The 20,143-nt window shown below is 48.2% G+C and overlaps 1 protein-coding gene across 2 annotated transcripts in view; it reads right to left on the bottom strand.

The window, feature by feature from the left end:
* Window positions 1-20,143, bottom strand: part of LOC119396358 (protein prickle) — a 463,939-nt gene that overhangs the window by 11,159 nt on the left and 432,637 nt on the right. For both annotated transcript variants that reach the window (XM_037663552.2, XM_037663550.2), the window contains one exon: window positions 2,594-2,854. In XM_037663552.2, coding sequence (XP_037519480.1) covers window positions 2,594-2,854 — 261 coding nt within the window. The remainder of the gene's footprint in view (window positions 1-2,593; window positions 2,855-20,143) is intronic.

The following is a 20,143-nucleotide window of genomic DNA, read 5'->3' as shown; positions in this document are numbered from 1 at the left end:
TTTCACAAGCTGAGGTCCGCAAACGCACAACTGAGTCTAAGCACGCGAGCGTTCCTCTCCCCGTAGGTATACACGGTCGCAGGGTATCGAACCAGCGGCCTCCTCCCAGACGCATGATGTCCCCAACTCACCGCGCCACGAACGCAATGAGTTCACGCACAATCGAAGGACTTCCGCTACAGGATAGGCGTTAACAGCGCGCCGTGCTATAGGTTTAAACCTCGAGTTCAGCTGTATCACTCTATCCCTCCTTTTCGCCTCGCTGGCGTCACTTCTCCCCCTTTTTTTTACGTCAGGCGTCTCCCTCTTTTCCTCAAACCCCTCACAGCTGCTCCCGCGCACGTGCGCGAGAGTTCTAACGCAATAAAAAAAAACAGAGGGGATGAATTCGAGGCTTCCGTAATGTATTATGGCAGGCAAACAGCGACCCCTGGCGTCGGGGCGTGGGGATCGCGCGCCCGATAATGCCAGCGCGAGACGTCGGGGTCGCTTCCATGGCGCGGTGGCCGCGCACGCCGCATCGTGCGATATCCAGCGGCGCGATCGTAAAAACGACGACGGATTGGAAGCGTCCGGCCCGCACTGAGTACGTGGGAAATGCTCACACGGATGCCCCGGGCCACAAGCGAAGCCGACCTGCGCTGTCCGTATCGGCGATGGGCATCGAGATTAGACTGCCCTTCGCTGCCCGGTCGCACCGTTCAAACCATTTTTTGTTCGACTTAGTTTGTATGTATATACCTTCTGTTTGTGTAAAGTCTTGCCTTTCTTGGACCTACGACAGTTCGATCTCTCTCTCTCTTTTTTGCGATCCGTGCAGAAGTCGTAAAAGAACGTTTATATTTAAGGTCGGCGGAGATACTCCGTCGCGAACGTTCCATTCTTTGGAAAAAAAAAAAAAAGTTAGAGGTAAGATAAAACGCGCGAAAAACAAAATGCAGAACAGAAGAATAGAGAGAGATAGATAGATACGTATGCGGAGCGCGTAAAGTTACATCGCAATTGAAATCCTATAGCCGATCGAAGTAAGAACGGAGGATTCCAAAAGAAGCTCTTATTATCTATGAAAAGGAGTAGCGGACAATATAAAAAAAAAGCGCGAACATCCTAAAGAACACACAGAAAAAAAAAAGCATCAACGGAAGACCAAGAGGAGAGAGAGAGAGAGACGGACCTGTTGATACTTTTTTATTGAAATAAAAATGAATGAAGGAATTGTTGTCACCATTTTTTGGCGACGACTACCTCTTTCGACGTGGTTGTCAGGATAAAAAAATAAGTGTTTGTGCAAAGTCTTCTGAACCTCTCCTCGCCTGTAGACACGATTTCGCCAGGTACCGAACCAGAACACATGTATTCAAACGGCGTTCTCAGAAGAATCAAATCTTAGTATGGACCTCATGCGTAGCCATCTTAAAACACGTGTATTCAAACGGGGTTCCCAGAAGAATCAAATCTTAGTATGGACCTCATGCGTAGTCATCTTAAAACACGTGTATTCAAACGGGGTTCTCAGAAGAAGCAAGTCTTAGTATGGACCTCATGCGTAGCCATCTTACAAATAACTGGGCAGCGTGTCGCCACTTCTGACTTTTAGGGGTCATGAACCACCCTTCGTCCTCGGAGAAAAACACACCCTGCGGAAAGCAGCTTTATTAAGAACAGCTCAGCCAAATCTTGCAGTCGCGCGCAGCAAAGAGTGTTTACCAAGCGCAGCGTGAAGCTGCCATTTTCTCAGGTGCCCTTTTTTCGTACGGAGGTGCACGTGATCACTCCCTTCGGAGCTGCCTGCGGCTGCTTTTCGACGTCGTCAAACAGCAGATAGTGCGCTAATGGCCAACAGCCGAAATAAACGAAGAGCTGCGTTTGGTTCAGATGCGCTCCTTGACACGGGGTGTCGGCGCCGCGCTCCATAGCGCCCACAGGAATCGCAACGGGAGAGAGCGGTAGCGTTTCATCACACGCGCTCAAGATCATGACGCACGCTGAACTAACTTCTTTCCCCCGTACCGTCCCTCCTTGTGTAGCTTCCAGCGCGCTCGTCAGGACGAGAGAAGAGAAAGCGTGCCACAAATCCCTGCAACTCCGCTCATTATTGACGGATTCAAGAAACTTTTGCGGCAGTTGATTCGTGAGGCAATAAGCTCCGATATCGAGGCCATTCGGTGATTATCTTGAAAATTGGTTCAGGGCCCCTTTGAATGAAGAGTCAAACTTGCATTTTGGCGAGCCTACATTCAATCGAAAGCGTTTAACCACGTCACCTTGTTTTGTGAGTGGTATGTATCCTAGTGGCACGTGGGCACGTGGTGTGTATGGTTAGAAGTTACCAACATGAAGACAACTACTCGTGGACAGCGCATTTCATAAGTCACTGCTGCTGTGTCTGCTTGAAACGTGCTAGCGGGATATTAAGTAATTTCACTCCAACATTATGCAGGGCTGCAAATCAAGCGTTTTAAACGAAAAGGAGAGAGTGTCATGCACTGAGGCGGTGTCGTAGTTTTAAAAAAGAGCCGGAAAGTACACGGACGAGTGAGAGTGAGAGCGGTCGAAAGAGAGTAAAGGGCATTGCGCATAACAAGTGACTCACGTTCTGGCACACGATGGGTGGCAGGCTGGCCGCGTTGACGGGTAGCTGCCGGACGGATCCCCTGCCGAGGGCCTCGCGCTTGCGCTGGCTCGAGAAGAGGCGCAGTTCGCGGCGTTCTTCCTCGCAGAGGCCGTTGCAGTAGCGCACCTCCGAGTCGTGCGGCGGCAACTGGTGCAGCAGCTGCCGGATGCGGTACTTCTCGCCCACGCTGTTCACGTACGGAACCTTGTCCTCCGGCAGAGACGAGAAGTACAGGTGCACCTGTCAAGTAGGGAAAGACGACGACTGTGTAAGAAGCTTACGTCACAGTTTCGCAATCCACTTTTTTTTTCACGATGCCACGGCGCATGCGTCCTTCCCCTAGCGGAAAAGTCTCGAAACGCCTCTTGATCTCGGAGGCTTTCGCTCCGGCAATACCGGTTGTCCCGGCCCCTACCAACACCCTACTGAAACGAGCGCGGGCAGCACAGGAAAATGAAAACGGCGGTTTGTAGGCATGTAATGGACTGGCACACATGTTCCACACTGATATCACCTTCCTCTTCCCTTAATCCCTTTCCCCCAGAGTAGGGTAGCAAACCGGAAGCCCCTCTGGTGGACCTCCATGACTTTCCTTCCTTCCCACCTCCTACCCCTTCAGTCTCGCGAAGGAAATGAAAAACGCTCTGACCGGCGTTTTCCTTTGTTCGCGTCGAGTCGAGTCGGAAGCATAGCGGGTCGAGTCAGAAGTCGAGATGAGTCAGACTCGACTCGACTGCGTCTGCATGCACTTTGCCAAGGAGGCTGAACGCACTTGCCTCGATACACTACGGCATCTTGCGTGAACGCCGACTACCGGTTTTCAAACCAACAAGCAGAATCGACTGAACTCGATTGGACTTTACTAAACCTTATTCGTGTAAATGTAGTTTGCGTGGCTCTGACGGCACCAACGACTCGCGGTACACGAATTAATTACGTAAGACGACCAGGGCCACACTTATATTGTGAGAAGTGGTTCTGAAAGCCGGGAAAGATGCAAAAGCAGGAAAATATGCGGCGGCCATCCTGTAGCTCCCGCATATAACCTCGGTGCGGCGTTAAACATTCTGAGAACGTCACTTCTGGTACAGACAAACGTCTGCCGGCACAAACAAGACAACAAAACATTCTATATAAAAGTCAAGCACTTAAACTGTAGAAACTTCTTCGAAGGGTGCATGCGCGAAGGGACACCTTGCAAATATGAAATAGAAAAAAAAAGAAAGTTTCGTCTCTTTGACGTCACACCAGCAAATAGGCGATAATGATGCTGTTTAAATTAAATGAAGAAACAGAAAGAAAAAAACAGAAAAGGGAACCTGACCTCGATTCCAGGGGCGTAGCCAGAAATTTTTTTCGGGGGGGGGGGGGGTTCAACCATACTTTATGTATGCTCGTGCGTTCGTTTGTATGTGTGCGTGCCTATATACGCAAGCAAAACTGAAAAATTTCGGGGGGTTTGGACCCCCCCAACCCCCCCCCTTGGCTACGCCCCTGCTCGATTCCCATCTATGTAATGAATATATATATATATATACTGAAAGTTTCGTCGAATCAGTGAACATACAGCTTTGAAAGAACGTTTCATCAATTGAAATTTATTTAATTTTACTCTAAAGCGTCCCTTTAAGATGGCGTCACTTCGTGCAATGCGTTCTGGTCAGGAGAGCGCGGCGGGTGGCCGCAGCTCATGGGGTCCTGGACTGAGGACTACACATAAGCCCAGGGCCCGCCGAAGGAACTCGCTGTCCAACTTTATTTAAACGAAGTTTCTCTCTCTCCCTCTCTCTCTCAGCAAGGCCAATGAAGACGTGACGAAAGAGACCGTTGAAATGGCGAGAGATTGAGAGAGACGTAAAGATTATAACGTAGGACACGGATGGAGCAGTCTTAAGAGGTTAATACAGTTTAGAGGTGTACAACACGTTAAGGAACCGAGCGGGCGCATGCAGGGTATCACGAAGCCTCCAGTCGTTTCGATCCTTCCGAGCTGCAGGCCTCAGAAGAGTCGTAAAGATCGCCGCCGATGCAAGACATAAACGGCACACCTGACTCCTTCCTCGCGAACGACGCAAGAACAAACGAGATTGCTTCGGCTATGTATTCGCCGCACGCGCCTTCGAATAGGCACAGTCCCCGGATGTACTGCGTAGCTCTTGAAAACGTGACCGTTAGGATGTGTATAGTATACGATAGAGCTCAGCTGGCAGCGCACTCGAATGTTCGTTCCATGTATGAACGCCCCGAGAGAAGACGAAACGTACTCGATACTGTTAAAGTTATTCTTCGGTGCTTAATTTACATCGCATCCTGAATTCGTGCAGGCTTTGGCACAAGAGCTCATATTGTAAACAATTATAAGTCGGTCATCGGCTATTCATCAGTACAGTATTACAAGTACGCTACAGTGCACTTGTTCCCGCTTTTTCCCAGCGCAGACTACAAGCGACGAGGTTCGCTGACGAGTCCTCGTGGTGCACAGAGAAATCCATGGACACTAAAACACGCATCATATGGGAGTGCCTCGAGGGGTCACCGCATAAAGAGAGCCCCGTAATACGCAAAACATCCGCTAATGAGGAATAAGCAGCAGGGGGCACGGCTCTAGCATGGATCTATAGTTACGCCTTCATATACTTGATATTTTCCACAGTTGATATTCTGCCTGCGACAGGCAGTGGTTCCTGTTTTCGTTTCACTTCGTCTTCGACGCCTGCATTGCGGCGAACGATCCGTGCTCGAAAGGCGCGTTCCGGCTCGATTCACACTTAGCTTAGAATTACTAATAAAACATTCAGTGCAAAGAAAAGCTTTCGAGATTGTCGCCTCTGGCGTGAAGTAATCGCCTCTACTGCTCCGTCGTATAACTAAAGAGGACAGGTGTGACGATGCCGTTAAATATTCATTGAACCGAAAGTTATCGGTCGCCTAAAGGGAAGTCGTTAGCGCGTAGCCACTAACAAATCTTGACGTGGAAGCGAATAACCATGCAAGTCAGCAATTAGCAGCCGTAAGAGCAACGTCTCCCCTATCACGCGCACGCTTCGTATAGTGGTTATAACAACATGCATCAAGTTTTGAGAAGCATGGGCATCATATGCAAACTAGCAGATAACGTATATAGCTACTAGCGCCGTCACACCTGTAATCTTTAATTACTAGCGAGGCAGAAAGCCATCGTGTGACACGATAAGACTAACTTAATCTCTAAACGTTAAACGTGTGCTGGTCACCTCTGCAGCCGCGGAAACGCAAAATAGCAAAACTGCTGTACGCGTTTGGATACGGCTGGTTGCGCATAGCATCTTGTCTGACAAAACACTAAAACAGAGAGAAAAAAGAGCTCACCCTTATCGAATCGCGTGTATATACACCTAACTCTTCATTCTCACGTCTCTTAGCACAAGTGTCATCGATTCGCCCGATAACGATTCAATCGCATGACTTTAGAAGGGGAAGTCAGCCTGATACTCAGGTTTCTATGATCGTAGTAATGGCTACTGTCGTTAATTGTTCATTCGAATAGCACCGGGAATATTAACAGTCCTTGAAGGAGTAACAGTTTGTCTCCACACAGTTACTCTCCAAAAGAAGGAATGTTTGAGGCACGTCATTTACTCCCCAAAAGGGTTGCATATTCCACATCGTTATTACTTTTTTTATTTGAATGGAACGTCTATATACCACTGAGCTATGTAATCGCCACGTCACACGCGAGGAGTGATTACGGGCAATAAAATATTTAAATGCGTCTCACGAAAACTAAATGAAACAGGCACGTCTGGAATCACTACCCCATATATACACTGATAAAAGCTGCGAGTGCGCGCAATCACCAAAACCTCGACAACGTATACGGCGCGACACATCGACGGACACAGGAGGGGCGCCGGACCAGCCGTATAACGTCGAGAAAAATATATCACCGCACATACATCACGTCTACACATTCGAAGTCCGGTGAACCGTGTGCGTATAAACCGGTAAGTCGTATGAGGCGGCAGACCGGCCTGCTTGTTGCATTTGGACACGTATACGCAAGAGAGAGAGCGCAGCGTGGGTCCGTGATGTCGTTCCGCAAAAATAACGCGTTCACTGCGCACTAAATACACCGAGATAAGAAAGACGTAAGCAAATAAACGAGGTGTATATAAGAAGTGGGCTCGATAGAGCTCTGTATCGACGTATACTGCGGCCCCACTCCTAATTTAGTGTCCGCGTTCTGGTGTATGTATAGTACATCCCGCTTGTATTTAGAGCGCTGTAAAATTGCATCGCTTCGACGATTCTTTCCTATATAGCGAAGAAAAAAAAAAAAGACATAGTGGACTGCGATTTGCGGACGGGTAAATACATCGTTGCGGTTTGCCGAGACATGCGCCTCCAATTGGCGGCGGTGGCCTGCATCTAGAGCGCGCTATCGAAGGAAAATTACGCCTACGTGCCAGAAGTGAGTCAGCGCTATCTAGATGTGGGTGAGCGCGCGTTTGTCACGCCTACTGACCTCTCCCTCCCCCGGGGCACGTATACAGTATGCGCGGTGTGCCCAGCTTTCGCAGAAATTGCCCAGCTTCTGCATTTTTTTTTCTAACTTACCAAGTACCTTCGCTTGGCAAGAGTGGTATTCGTTTTTCATTTGGTACTGTGGAACTACTGTTTATTTATAAGCAGATTCAAGCAGATTCATTTTAAGTGTCCGTTTACTGAAAACAGCATGGACCCGCGAATTCAGAGAGCAATTGGCGTTTCGGAGACTCCTTTTTGCGGGAGCCTCCAAAACGAGCGGAGCAGGCAATGCTAAGGAAAGACGTTCAGCTAAAAAAGAAGAAAGAGAACAGACAGAAAGACAAGCCCAGATAAAAATCTATACGATACTAAATAACAAAAGAATGAAATGATGACGTTCCGATCCAGTACCAGCCGGTGTTATAGATCACCCGAACTGTTCAGGTGACATAAGAGTCTACAGGTTATCACTAGGTGTCACTGCAATCGATAACGCTCCACTGGCGAACTGCTATAGAGGCAGCAATAAATTTTTCTTTTAAAGAACACAGAAAAATAAAGTACAAGAAATGTAGAAGCAGCATGCGGACTAAATCGTCTAAATCTGCGATTAATCGCTCCGCGACTACGACTTGACTTTAGCGTTATTGATCGCCGCAGGAATAACCTTGGATTTCGGTGTTGTGCGCGTTGCCAGGAGTACAAAGTACTCATGAGCGAGTAGCACGCTTTCGTGCTGTACGCGAGTGGTAAGTCCTGAACGTCTTTGTTATATATCTTGCTAACGTCTTACTATGCAGACAGTGGATTACAGTCCCCACGATTAGTTTTCACCACCGACACGACCTTTCCTTTGATGACGTTTTCCTTTTAAGCTTGAAGCTGTCTCCGATTCTGTGTATGCATTATACAGCTCTAGATGACTTATGATGCAAACATGTGACACCATAATGCATAATCCAAAAACGGCATTATTTTTCAATCCCTACAATTTCAAGGCACGCTCGTATGCGACATACGCGTTTTTCCAGCAGACCACGCATTGCTGCGGTCACCGAAAGGTCGATGTTAGTCCAAGGAAACATCTATATTTCGAAGACGAAAAAAAGTCGCTAAGGCGGTTCAACAAATGGTGCTTTCTATATTTTCTACGCCCCAGATCAGATGTGTCTTTAGAGTACGAACGGGGGTGCATTCCACTAGTATTATTAAGGGACGACTGCCTTGTTCGCGAGCTCAGTGTATCTGATGTAACCAGAATTTCGCGAACTTTAAACGCTTGTTTCGTTGAATAAGACAGAACCTCCTAAACGTGCTCACGCACAAAACGAATCCTCCAGAATGGCGAGTGCTATACACGAAAAGCCTGGCGCACGCGATAAATTTCAGGTGCTTCAGATATTTGCACGGCCGGGTCAACGCCTGGCCGGGTGAATTCCAGTACATCGACAAAAGTTTGGATAGGTCGACGAGAGAAGCCGTGCCGCAAACACGTTGCGCGTGCGCGCGCGGATGGTATAGGACCACTCAGCAGGTGCAGTCTCTCTCTCTCTCTCTCAAACACACGCACGAACGCACACTCACACATACTAACGAAAGCTCGCTAGCGCACATGTTGTCACACACACACACACACACACACACACACACACACACACACACACACACACACACACACACACACACACACACACACACACTTCGATACGCACGTTCCCCGCCCCCCACCATGCAGCCGCCCACTGCAGCTATCGCGCAAACCACACGACTACCGACTCGTAGCTCTCAGGACTGGCGCGCCTCGGGCTGTCGGGGTCCAACACCGCCGCAAAACGACGGACTCGCGCCCACCGCGGCAGTGGCGTTTATTTACGACTGCCCCTCTGCAGCGCCCCGCAGATAAATCTCGCGCCGCGACGTGGCGCGACAGGCGGAGGGTCACAAGCGTGACCTGCGTCCAGCGGGAGATACACACCTGTCGACCTCCCCTAGTTCACCACGCTCTTCGAAAAACAAGAATGAATAACAGGGAATTGAGACAAAAGAAAGAAAGAGAAGGCGGCGAATCGGGGACGAGGCATATATAGAAGGGGCGGGACGGGGACGACCGCGAAATAAGTCAAACTCCAGGCGCGCGCATGTCGAACATAAACGGCACGTGCGTGCACCGCCCACTGCGCATACCGCGACGTGTTCTCTGACCTTCCTATTCTAGAGTTTCTTGTTGCTTCTTGTCTCAGAAGAACAAGATAACAAAAAAAAAACAAAAAAAAACACAGCAGCAAAACTAAAACAAAACGGGAACAAGAAAGGGGATTAGAAGTAGAACCACAACGAGGACGAGAACGAGAAACGAAGGACCTATCGAAAACACTATACAACTGACCTTTAACCGAAACTCTATGTTTAAACCTTTCGCATTTACGAAAAAAATCACAGCATATCCACGGAGTGAATGATGACGAGTGGGCGAAGCTGCGGAGGTTCATCGGTAAACCGTGAATCTTCCGTGAATTCTGCCCAGTACATCATCACCGACGTGAGATCGGGCGCGTTTATACTAAAGGTTCGATGCTCACTTTAATTTTACATGTACGCTGTGAATTTTCATTGTTTAGAAAACCATTGCTTTAGAAAACACCTTGCGTCTTTCGTTAAGCAGCTGGCGTCTTTTCGTTTTGCTTTAGAAACATCTGGCGTTCTTTCGTTTTGTTTTTACAAACATCTGGCGTCTTCGTTGGTTTTATTTCATCAATCAACGGCGTTTTGAACAAAATTTTTATTGTTTAATCACGCACAGGAGAAATCTCACCAGGCACTACCTTGGAGGTAAACAATGGCTGCTAATGGGAATGAGAGCCAGAAGAAGTCGGCTTTTAGCTAACACTTACACTTCTACGCGACAGAAGAATTCGGCTTTTTAGTTAACGCGCGCGCTGCGATTTTTTATGTTCAACAACGCACAGGAGAAATCTCCCACCGGCACCACCTTGGAGGTCAAAGGGTAAGACTTGTTACTCACTACTACGAGCACGACGAGGGACGAACGGTTGCCGCCTTAAGGAGCTTCGCCCCTAAAACGCGAGCCGCCGATGTCGGCCCTCACATGGACGCGTCACAGTCACACGCTGCGTGATCGGTGGTCATGCGCTGGGTTCACGGTTAGCTAAGATTGTAGACTGTGCCGCCCGTCGGTGTCGATTCTATTTGTCTGTTTTTTTTCCTTATTTCTTTCACTTCAATTCAGTCGCACGCGAACTTTGTTCGCGCCTGAACTAGCAGGCGGCGTGATTGAAATCGAGTCTTTCGCGGTAGCCGTGTGAGCGTTTGAGGTATAAAGACCGACGTTCGGCAAGTGTTTCCCGCGGGCTTCCGCATTTGAGGCACGAAAAAAAAATAATTAGCGTCAAGTCACGGATGAAACGTTTCCGCGCGGTAGCCCAGCCCCGACGCGGCACGACTAGAGGATTGGTGGAGAGATGCAAATGTGGCTCAGTTTGTGGAAGCACTTGTGGGAAGACCACCACCACGACCGACAAAGCCTCACATCCTGATCGTCACTACTGTGTTACAATATGTAGCCTACACTCTAAGAAAGAAAAGAGCCCTTTGACTCCTTTCGGAGAGTGCTGACTTGCCACGTATATGACTCTCTTTAGAGAGCACTAACAGACAATAATGCCAAGGAAGCAGAGGGGATATTATCAGTAGTAAATGTAAGGTAAATGTGAAGAAAGAAAAGTGGACGAAAAGATAACTTGCCGCGGGCAGGGACCGAACCTGCGACCTTCGAATAACGCGTTCGATGCTCTGCCAACTGAGCTACCGCTGCGGCCATCCCCCCGTCCACTTTATAGGGTATATATGTACATTAAACGTGGGAGCGTCAGTCAGCGCCGCCAGTAGCCATGACGGCGAGTGTGGAACACTCCTTTTTCTGCCTGTTGGCGTCACGTAGCACGTGAACTTATTACGAGCTGGCAGCTGACCAATAATCCCTCGCGTACCACCAGAAAGCATCAAGTCTGCCAGAATGAGACCCTCGCTATGAATGAAGGAAAGAAGTGTTAATTTTAAGGGCTCGTTTCTCTTTGTTACACACAATATTAATGAGCACTAACAGACAATAATGCCAAGGAAGCATAGGGGATGTTTTTAGTAATAAATGTAAGGTAAATGTGAAGAAACAAAAGTGGACGAAAAGATAACTTGCCGCGGGCTTTTCGTCCACTTTTCTTTCTTCACATTTACCTTACATTTACTACTAATAACATCCCCTATACTTCCTTGACATTATTGTCTGTTAGTGCTCATTAATATTGTGTGTAACAAAGACAAACGAGCCCTTAAAATTACCACTTCTTCTCTTTAGAGAGGTAAGTCAGCTCTCTTTGGGGGGTCAGTGTACTCTCTTCGGACAGTCGTGTGACCCACAAGAGAGTTGACGTGCCTCTTTAAATAGAGTCATATACGTGGCAAGTGCAAGTCGGGACTCTCCGAAAGGAGTGACCCATACTCTTTTTTTTCTTAGAGAGTGTAGGCGGAAGTGCTTAAGTGTGGAGCTGCTTAAACTCTTGAACGTAGAGGCTAAGATCCAACGCAATTGTGAGAGCACAGAAACGTCGTGCGGAAAGTGTGGGCGTGAGCGTTTGATAGCACCGCTCGTTTTTGTTATTATTACGTTGTTGTTTTTTTCAAACCGCAAGAAACAATTAGGAAGAGAGGGCCCGGGGATATGACCTCGTCACTCGTACGACGTTCCCGTTTACGCTGAGCTCCATAAAAAAATAACGGGGATGAACGAGAACGCCCCATCTCAAGGCTGAGGACAGATTTCGCCGCCAATGTCACCTAAGTACGCTCGTAAAAACGTCGCCATTGTTACCCGGGGCAGCACGTCGTCACGTCGCTGCTCTGGATTATGACCTCTTTGCCGTCTTTTAGTGCCCGCTCGCGTAAGACAATCGCCTCCTTCCGAAAGGCTGCTCGCCTGTCACCTTCATTTGGTGCATAATAAAAGAGAGGTGTGTGTGTGTGTGTGTGTGTGTGTGTGTGTGTGTGTGTGTGTGTGTGTGTGTGTGTGTGTGTGTGTGTGTGTGTGTGTGTGTGTGTGTGTGTGTGTGTGTGTGTGTGTGTGTGTGTGTGTGTGTGTGTGTGTGTGGTTTGTATGTGAGTGAGTGAGTGAGTGAGTGAGTGAGTGAGTGAGTGAGTGAGTGAGTGAGTGAGTGAGTGAGTGAGTGAGTGAGTGAGTGAGTGAGTGAGTGAGTGAGTGAGTGAGTGAGTGAGTGAGTGAGTGAGTGAGTGAGTGAGTGAGAGCAAGCGACCGAACGAACCAAGCGTGTCAGCGAAATGCCCCTGCGCGTCTGCGTCTTTATATACATATGCACCACCCGCTATTCGTCGCGCGGGTTGTTTATAATGTATAATGTTTCTTCAGGACACGAACAACGCCCGTAAGGGCAAACAGAGACGACGAACCTCTTAATTGCTCCCTGTCCTCCTCATGCTCGCGGCTCAGGTTCACGGGCAAATAGGGGGTGACGACTCCCAAGACTAGGCGGCACGCCTGTCTCCCGACACTGTACTGGTGGCAGCATGCACTCAGGTGCACTTCTCACCACCGCTCAGCGAGAGGCCATTGAACCTCCTCTGCGGGCGCAGCTAGCGGAAGAAGCGGCGCGGCAGATTACGCGTTACGCGCGAAGGGCGCGCGCAACGACCTTGCGAACTTCGGAGAAGGTGCGCGCGCAATTGACGGTTACGGCAATCTCGCCCGAGATCGTCTCGTAGATGTCTGCTGAGCGCCACACGGAAGACGATTGTGAGACTATTGTATACGTAAGTGGTACATATATAGAGCACTTTAGCTTCGCTTCACGGACGCACTGCCATCTCGTGTTGTTCGAGCGAACGCTTTCGTTCTTTTTCTTTCTCTTTCTCTCTTTTTTTTTTCATTGTTGTGAGCGGTTACCTAGCGCAGCGGGAAAATGGGGGTGTGGGGAGTGCAGCGAGAGGTATAGTAACCGCGGCAGCCTGTGGAGTTGTCGAACTCCTAACTATAACAGAGTTCGCGGCATTGGCTTACCACGCGCTTGCTATATATCTGCCAAAATTTGAATTGCTAGAGCGATACGATCGACCTCAAAGAGCGAGCGAGTAAACACAGCATGTCCATGGATGTTTCGAGGGCACCATATGGGTCGGTGGAAGTGATGACGGATCCCTTGCAGTGAGAGAAAGGGGGGGGGGGGGTTGGAGGGGGGAGGGGTCATATATTAACACAACATGCAGCGTAAATTAGGTGCCTTTGATTTCTTCCTGAAACTAAAGTGCTACGCCACTTCGATCTCAAGAGCTTGTCAGTAAGTTGTGCGCTCTGCAGCCACATTCAACCTGTTTCTAGGTATGTTTGCTCTTCAAACATGGAAGCCTAGAAAAAGTATGCTCGTGTGCATATGTCGTAGAAAATTGCAACAAAAGCTTTACACCCATCTCATGCAGAAGGGGAAACATAAGTCAGCTCCTCCGCAACGCAACAATGTTATGCGGTGCAGTACAGCAAAAATCAGGAGGGGCAGCTGTAACGGGACATAGTGAGGCTCCCAAAAAACGCGTTTTTTTTTTTCTTGCTCTTTTTTTCGAGGATAAGTTTCGCGGACCACCAAAAATGGCTTCGCGGACCCCAAGGGGTCCGCGGAACCCTGTTTGAGAACCCCTGCTATATGGGTATAGGTAAATGATCTCTACTTTCAGGCACGTCATGAAGAAATAGTACTTTAACAAATAAAACTACGCTATGCTATCCTTTTATTGGAAAGTTGATTTCAACAGTACGTCATAATACTTCTATCGCGGGCGAGGGATGACTTCCCAGGAAAGATATAATGATAGAAAGGCGTAGAATTTCGATTTGCAGCTGATGGTCTGATATCGAGAAAACGCTTATATAGACTGCGGAACTGCACACAGATGTATATAGTGTTTCCCCATCATATGTAATCAACACCCTGCATATTGAATACACACGCAGCTGAAATTTCACAAAAAAAAACTTGTAAAATCCTGAAATAACAATCCTGATGGGCAATTTCCGCATGGTTTCAGCAACTGCAGAGGTTTCGTTAGAAGGTCAACTGAGTCAAGAGAAGCAAAATTGTACGTAGTCAGAATCTCAAGAAGCCAAATTCTTGAATAGCTTGCTCAATGCCTTTAGGAAAAAGCCACAGGCTATTATTCACCTCCAACAACGGCCGGCTGCGTACAGAGGAATGTGGTCAGGTGCGTAGCCCCCATTAGGGACGCCAGTCAAACGGAAACGCTCAGCACAGCTCAACGTAGGTGACGATTCTCGAGCAAGATAACATCCTCAAGCTTGCTACAGGAACGGCGTCAAACTTCTTCGAAGAAAGCTGTTGCTGCTAATCTGTTCTCAAAGAGAGGAGGTTTTCTTTTTTAACCTGAGCGGCGCGCGGATAATAAAATTATCGGTAGCCATCATTGGCCGTACTCAGCAGCAGTGGGCACTCCTGGCCTAAGTTAAGGACATTCGTTCAAAGCATTCCCATCGGCAGCCGCGTGCACTGCGCGCGAACAGAACAGACAAGCTTCCCAACCGGAAAAACCAATCTCAGGCATAGATTTCGCGCGCGCCTTCAGGAAGCCCGGGAAAAGCAGCGGCCGCGCGGAGAGGCGTACAGATAAACGAAGGACGCGAACAAGTCGCCACTTTGGAGAATCTCAGCTAGAGCAGACACGGCGGAGTGCTGACACGCTCCACCAAATGCGGGCGTCTGTATCCTTGCGCAAAGATAAACGACCGAAATAAACGACAAATTGTCCAAAACGCCGCGGACAGATAGCGCAGTATTGAAAGACGCGTTCTCCAAACACACTTCCTCCTTTAAAACACTTACCTCGAGATACCGCTAGCCGATCCGAGTGAGTGAGTGAATGAGTGAGTGAGTGAGTGAGTGAGTGAGTGAGTGAGTGAGTGAGTGAGTGAGTGAGTGAGTGAGTGAGTGAGTGAGTGAGTGAGTGAGTGAGTGAGCGAGCGAGTGAGTGAGTGAGTGAGTGAGTGAGTGAGTGAGTGAGTGAGTGAGTGAGTGAGTGAGTGAGTGAGTGAGTGAGTGAGTGTGAGTGAGTGAGTGTGAGTGTGAGTGAGTGAGTGAGTGAGTGAGTGAGTGAGTGAGTGAGTGAGTGAGTGAGTGAGTGAGTGAGTGAGTCCGAAAGGTATACGTTGATGATTCGTATAAGCGCACCACCTCATGGTTAACCTCAAAGTAAAGACAAGCTCTGCATTCGATGCAATGAGCGCCGAACTACCAAAGAAAGAAAGAAAGAAAGAAAGGAAGAAAGAAAGAAAGAAAGAAAGAAAGAAAGAAAGAAAGAAAGAAAGAAAGAAAGAAAGAAAGAAAGAAAGAAAGAAAGAAAGAAAGAAAGAAAAGAGGTGGAAATAGAGAGAGGAGGGGGAGTAAAACAACCAAGCAGGGCAGCGAGATAACGGAGTACACATCAGTACGCGTTCCAGATTTTCAGCGATTTGGACGACGCGCGGAACCTTTCTTGCAAGCAGTCGGATCAGATTGACCCTAGAGAGCAATAAAAGGAACCGCCGCCTATTTCGGATGCCAGCCGTGGAATTTCACCCCCGACAATTGAGGGGGAGAGGGAAAGGAGGGAGACTAATGGGAGTCGATTCTCGCCACGAACTGCTGACCGCTGCAGGCTGGCCGTCGAACAACGGCGTGACCTCGAACTGAACACATTGGAACAGAGGGTGGAGGGTAACAATTTATAACGGAGCAGAGGCAACAGAGCCAGCAGCAAAACAACCTGTGCACGCCACTTGGCGGTGACCTTTCTGATCGACAACTGTTTCTATATACGAGGTTGGCTCCAAGAAATACAAAAACAAACAAAAAAAATGACAAGTAAGAAGTCTTCGTGCAACAGCAGTTACAACCATACATGCAGTCACACTCCTCGCATGGTGCGACCGGCACCACTTATCTCCAAACTCTAGCGAAACGCCGATTCCGTCTCTCTATTATTTTATTTTCGTGCTTTCTTGCTCCTCTAATGCTTTCTTGTTTCTGTCTGGCAGTGCGAAGCGGCACTTATAAGAGACCGGTTTGACGAATGTCAATGCGCCAGCCAATGTGGTCCGCAACAAATGACGTAGACGTGGGGTTCCTAGAAACAATAACAACAAAAAAGATTTCCATGGCTTGGGTGTGGCGGTGCACAGTTACGGATTTATATACGGGAGCTGAGAGGCGGGGAGCTGGTGCGATTAGCGGCAATTACGCACCATCCGCGGCGGCACTTGCCTCTGTACGCTCAACCACTCTCTAGACTCATGCGCTACCACCGGGGCCGAAGGAATGCCAAAGGTAGCGACGAACTCTAGACTGAGTCTACCCCAAGAATTTTTCATATACCGTATTTACTCAAAACTAAATACACCCGTTTTCCAAGCCTCTACGCGTATATATATCTTCACTCCAAATCTTCCCTGAAACGTCATCTTTCATGTCAGCCCTGTTCACTTCAAAGCAGCCGTCCAGTGATGTTTTGTCAGATTCAAATGATTTGTGTTTCACGCCCGCCCCCCCCCCCTCACCGCCCCCCCCCCTCACCGCCCCCCCCCCGTCACGTAAGAGCCCTGTTTACAGAGCCCTTGAGGTACTTTCAATAAACACACACACACACACACACACACACACACACACACACACCACACACACACACACACACACACACACACACACACACACACACACACACACACACACACACACACACACACACACACACACACACACACACACACACACACACACACACACACACACACACACACACGGAGGTGGAATTTTAAACAAGGTCAAACAATTGGGGATCGCTTCGTTTTTAACCAAACGAAATAATGTGAAGTAAGACGACAAATATTATTGTTTGTATAGACAAGTTAAATACAGAGCGTTCCAAATTCTGAAACGTCAAGACAGAAAAGTATAATGCGCCGGTCATCTATATACGTAACTGATTTTCATCATTACTTTTCTTTCTTTTTTTTAAACATTTACCCTACGCTGTCACCTCTCGCGTCTTTCGTGTCTCGCTGTTATACCTAAAGTTGGGCGCCATAATCGTGGATATGTGACACAGGAGGTTGTTCTTATAAACGAAAATATACGGGATAACGAACGTGGAAGACATACAGGGAGAAAGAATAAACGGCTCTGCGTAGTCCGTGGAGCTGCAATTAGTAACATGGATAAATCAACGATTTCGTGCAGCACACATAAACCTATATAGGTCGCGCAACAAGCATTCGTTATGCCTATGTATATCATATATATATGCGGCCGATCGTGACGTAACTAGCGATCAGTCGATAACGCTCCCGATTTCGCGATTACAAATGGTTGCGCGTATTTGCGTTGCTCTCGCACTGCCTTGCCTACAACAATTTCGCGGCTGCACATTGTGCGGGCACATTGTTGCCAGGAGGACGTAGCAGTGAGAGAGTCTTCGCTCCAACTGTCTGGACCACTTAACGAATAGAGTGCACCGAAACGAGGTTGCTACAATGTCTGAGCTTGGGTTTTGTATATAAACATGCTCGACGTGAATCCAAACATATTTCGGAAGCTGGAATGCACTATTTATAGCTTAGGCACTCGCCAGCCGCCTGTACCAAGTGTGAGTAGGTGTCGAGTGCAGTACGGAAGTTTTCAGCGCGCGCACAATAAACAAAGACGCAAAGGAAGAAGACATACAAGCGCTGTTCATACAGTCGTCCACAAAATAATGCGGACCACGCGTGCGTGTGGGCGAGCAGTCTGCTGTCGACAGCACTGCTCTGACAAGTAGGCTGGAAAGTGCGCGACCGGAGCAACTGCTCTCGACAGTAAAGGGCTCGCCGCTAGACGGCGCAGACGGTAATTTCCCTACGCGCTCGAGTGGCACATATTATTTTTATGGACGACTGTACGCACTTCATACGCACGTACACACAGCGTCTTTGTTTGTTGTGCGAGCTCTGAAAACTTTCCACAGTGAATTCCTATACCAACTCGACAAGTTTTCATTACATTGCTTTTAGAATGGACACTACCCACAGCTGTAGCCGGAGGGCACTGTCTCTTACGACAGATGAAACAAACGAGCAATGAAGAAATTCCAGCATATAAAACGACGCTATTTGCTATAGGTTTTCTAGATGCACACCGATCGCATACTTCGCGCAGAAAAAATTTGTGCAAAGCCGTTTCGCAGACCGCACTATCCCCGCCCATGCCTTCTTCTCCTCCTTCTTCTTCTTCTTTTTTTTTTTTTTGTTATGCACTGCGACATTCAGATACAACTTGCCTTGCAAGTAAGGTTGAAACGAGCAGCAGCTTTAAGGGCACCCATCGTTTACTGAAGCAAAACCGGAGGGGGTAAAGAAAGCTAGAATCCTGCGATTGCTTTAAAGTACAACTCTAAAGAAATCTCGACGGCAAATGAAAAAAAAAAAAATGGAGTGGGCTCGTTTAAAATGGCCGTAAAAATGCCGTAAAACAAGTTCAGGGGCATCGAGGGCTCTGCGGCCGCGCAGGAACTAGAAAAGCGCGCAGTTGACGCCAATAACAAGCCGAATACGGAGGCCGCGTTTTTTTTTACTGGCGCCGTACAACCGGCTACGAAGAGCCAGCCTTCGTGGGTCAAGAAACGCGTATTACATATAGGCCACCATCTATACACGAAAGGGCCATGAAACGGAGATGGCAAAGTGGTTCCGGCACGACCCACCGCCTGCTTAAAGAAAGAAGCACACAGAGAATGGGATAAGACAGAACAAAGGCACAACGAACGCGGTTGAATGGTTTATTGAGGCGTGTTATAGCGGCCAGCGTAAGCGGCCTGATCGAGAGTTACGGTTCTCTGGCTGGTTCAGTCTGTCTACGCTTTCCATTAATCACAAGCATGACTCAATGGTCAAAGCAGGGAAAAGGAACGCAACAAATCATTATTATCATCATCGTCGGCCTGACTACACCAACTGTAGGACAAGGAACATATTTCAACAGGATAGAAAGTTGAGGTAGTTGGTACAAATGCATCCTTGATGCAGCGCTAAAAGACGTCCTGTGTGAATGTTCCTTCTTAGTCTTTGTCTTTTAGCGCTGCATCAAGAATCTACCCTTAAAAATATATTTAGACACTGTATAGACTGTCTAAACCGATTTTTAGACAGTCTGTAGACTGCCTACTTCCATTTTTGTAAGGGTAGGGCAAGGGCCTCTCCATGTTTCGCCAATTAACCCGGTCCTGTGCTTGCAGCTGCCACGTTATCTCCGCAGACTTCTTAATCTTCTTAGTGAAACAAATATGAAGAGTTAAAGTCATTTCGCAAAGCGTCGGCAAGAGGAGGCCTCGTAGTTCGTGCCTCCAGTTATGCGCGATGACACGTCCGTAGTTCTTATGCCTGACTATCACCAACCGCGGTAGCTTAGAGGGGCTAAGGTGTTGGACTGCTAAGCTCGAAGACGCGGGTTCGATTCCAGGCAACGGCGGCCGCATTGGGGCCAAACGTAAGACATCAGAGTACTCGGATTCATAAGGCACGTTACAGAAACGCAGGCGGTCAAAGTTTTTTCAGAGTTTCTTCACTACGACGTGTTTCATAATGATATTGGCGGCTTTGGCACGTATCCAGAAAATTATTACTATAATTATGCCTGACTATCGCGATACCGCGGCCTCATAGTAAGCGAACATCGAGTATACGTCAGTTAAAACCTGCGCGAGTAAAGGTGCGCGTGCGTGCATGTGCATGTAGTAATTGCGTGAGACAGGCAGGTATACATACTCGTAACGCACGCAAGAAAAAGTGAGAAGAAAAAGAAGCTTCGCTATCGATCAGTGGCCCTTCTCTGTCGAGAAGGCATGCAAACGCTCTCGAATGTGACACTTAGCGAGTTCCCGCCTCGTCTCGGGACAACAATCGCTTCATGCAAGCATCCGCAGCGAAGG

The sequence above is a fragment of the Rhipicephalus sanguineus genome, chromosome 6 (genome assembly GCF_013339695.2).
Source record: "Rhipicephalus sanguineus isolate Rsan-2018 chromosome 6, BIME_Rsan_1.4, whole genome shotgun sequence".
Lineage (NCBI taxonomy): Eukaryota > Metazoa > Arthropoda > Arachnida > Ixodida > Ixodidae > Rhipicephalus > Rhipicephalus sanguineus.
The sequence above is the reverse complement of the archived record's forward strand: the minus strand, read 5'-3'. Positions and strand labels throughout refer to the sequence as shown.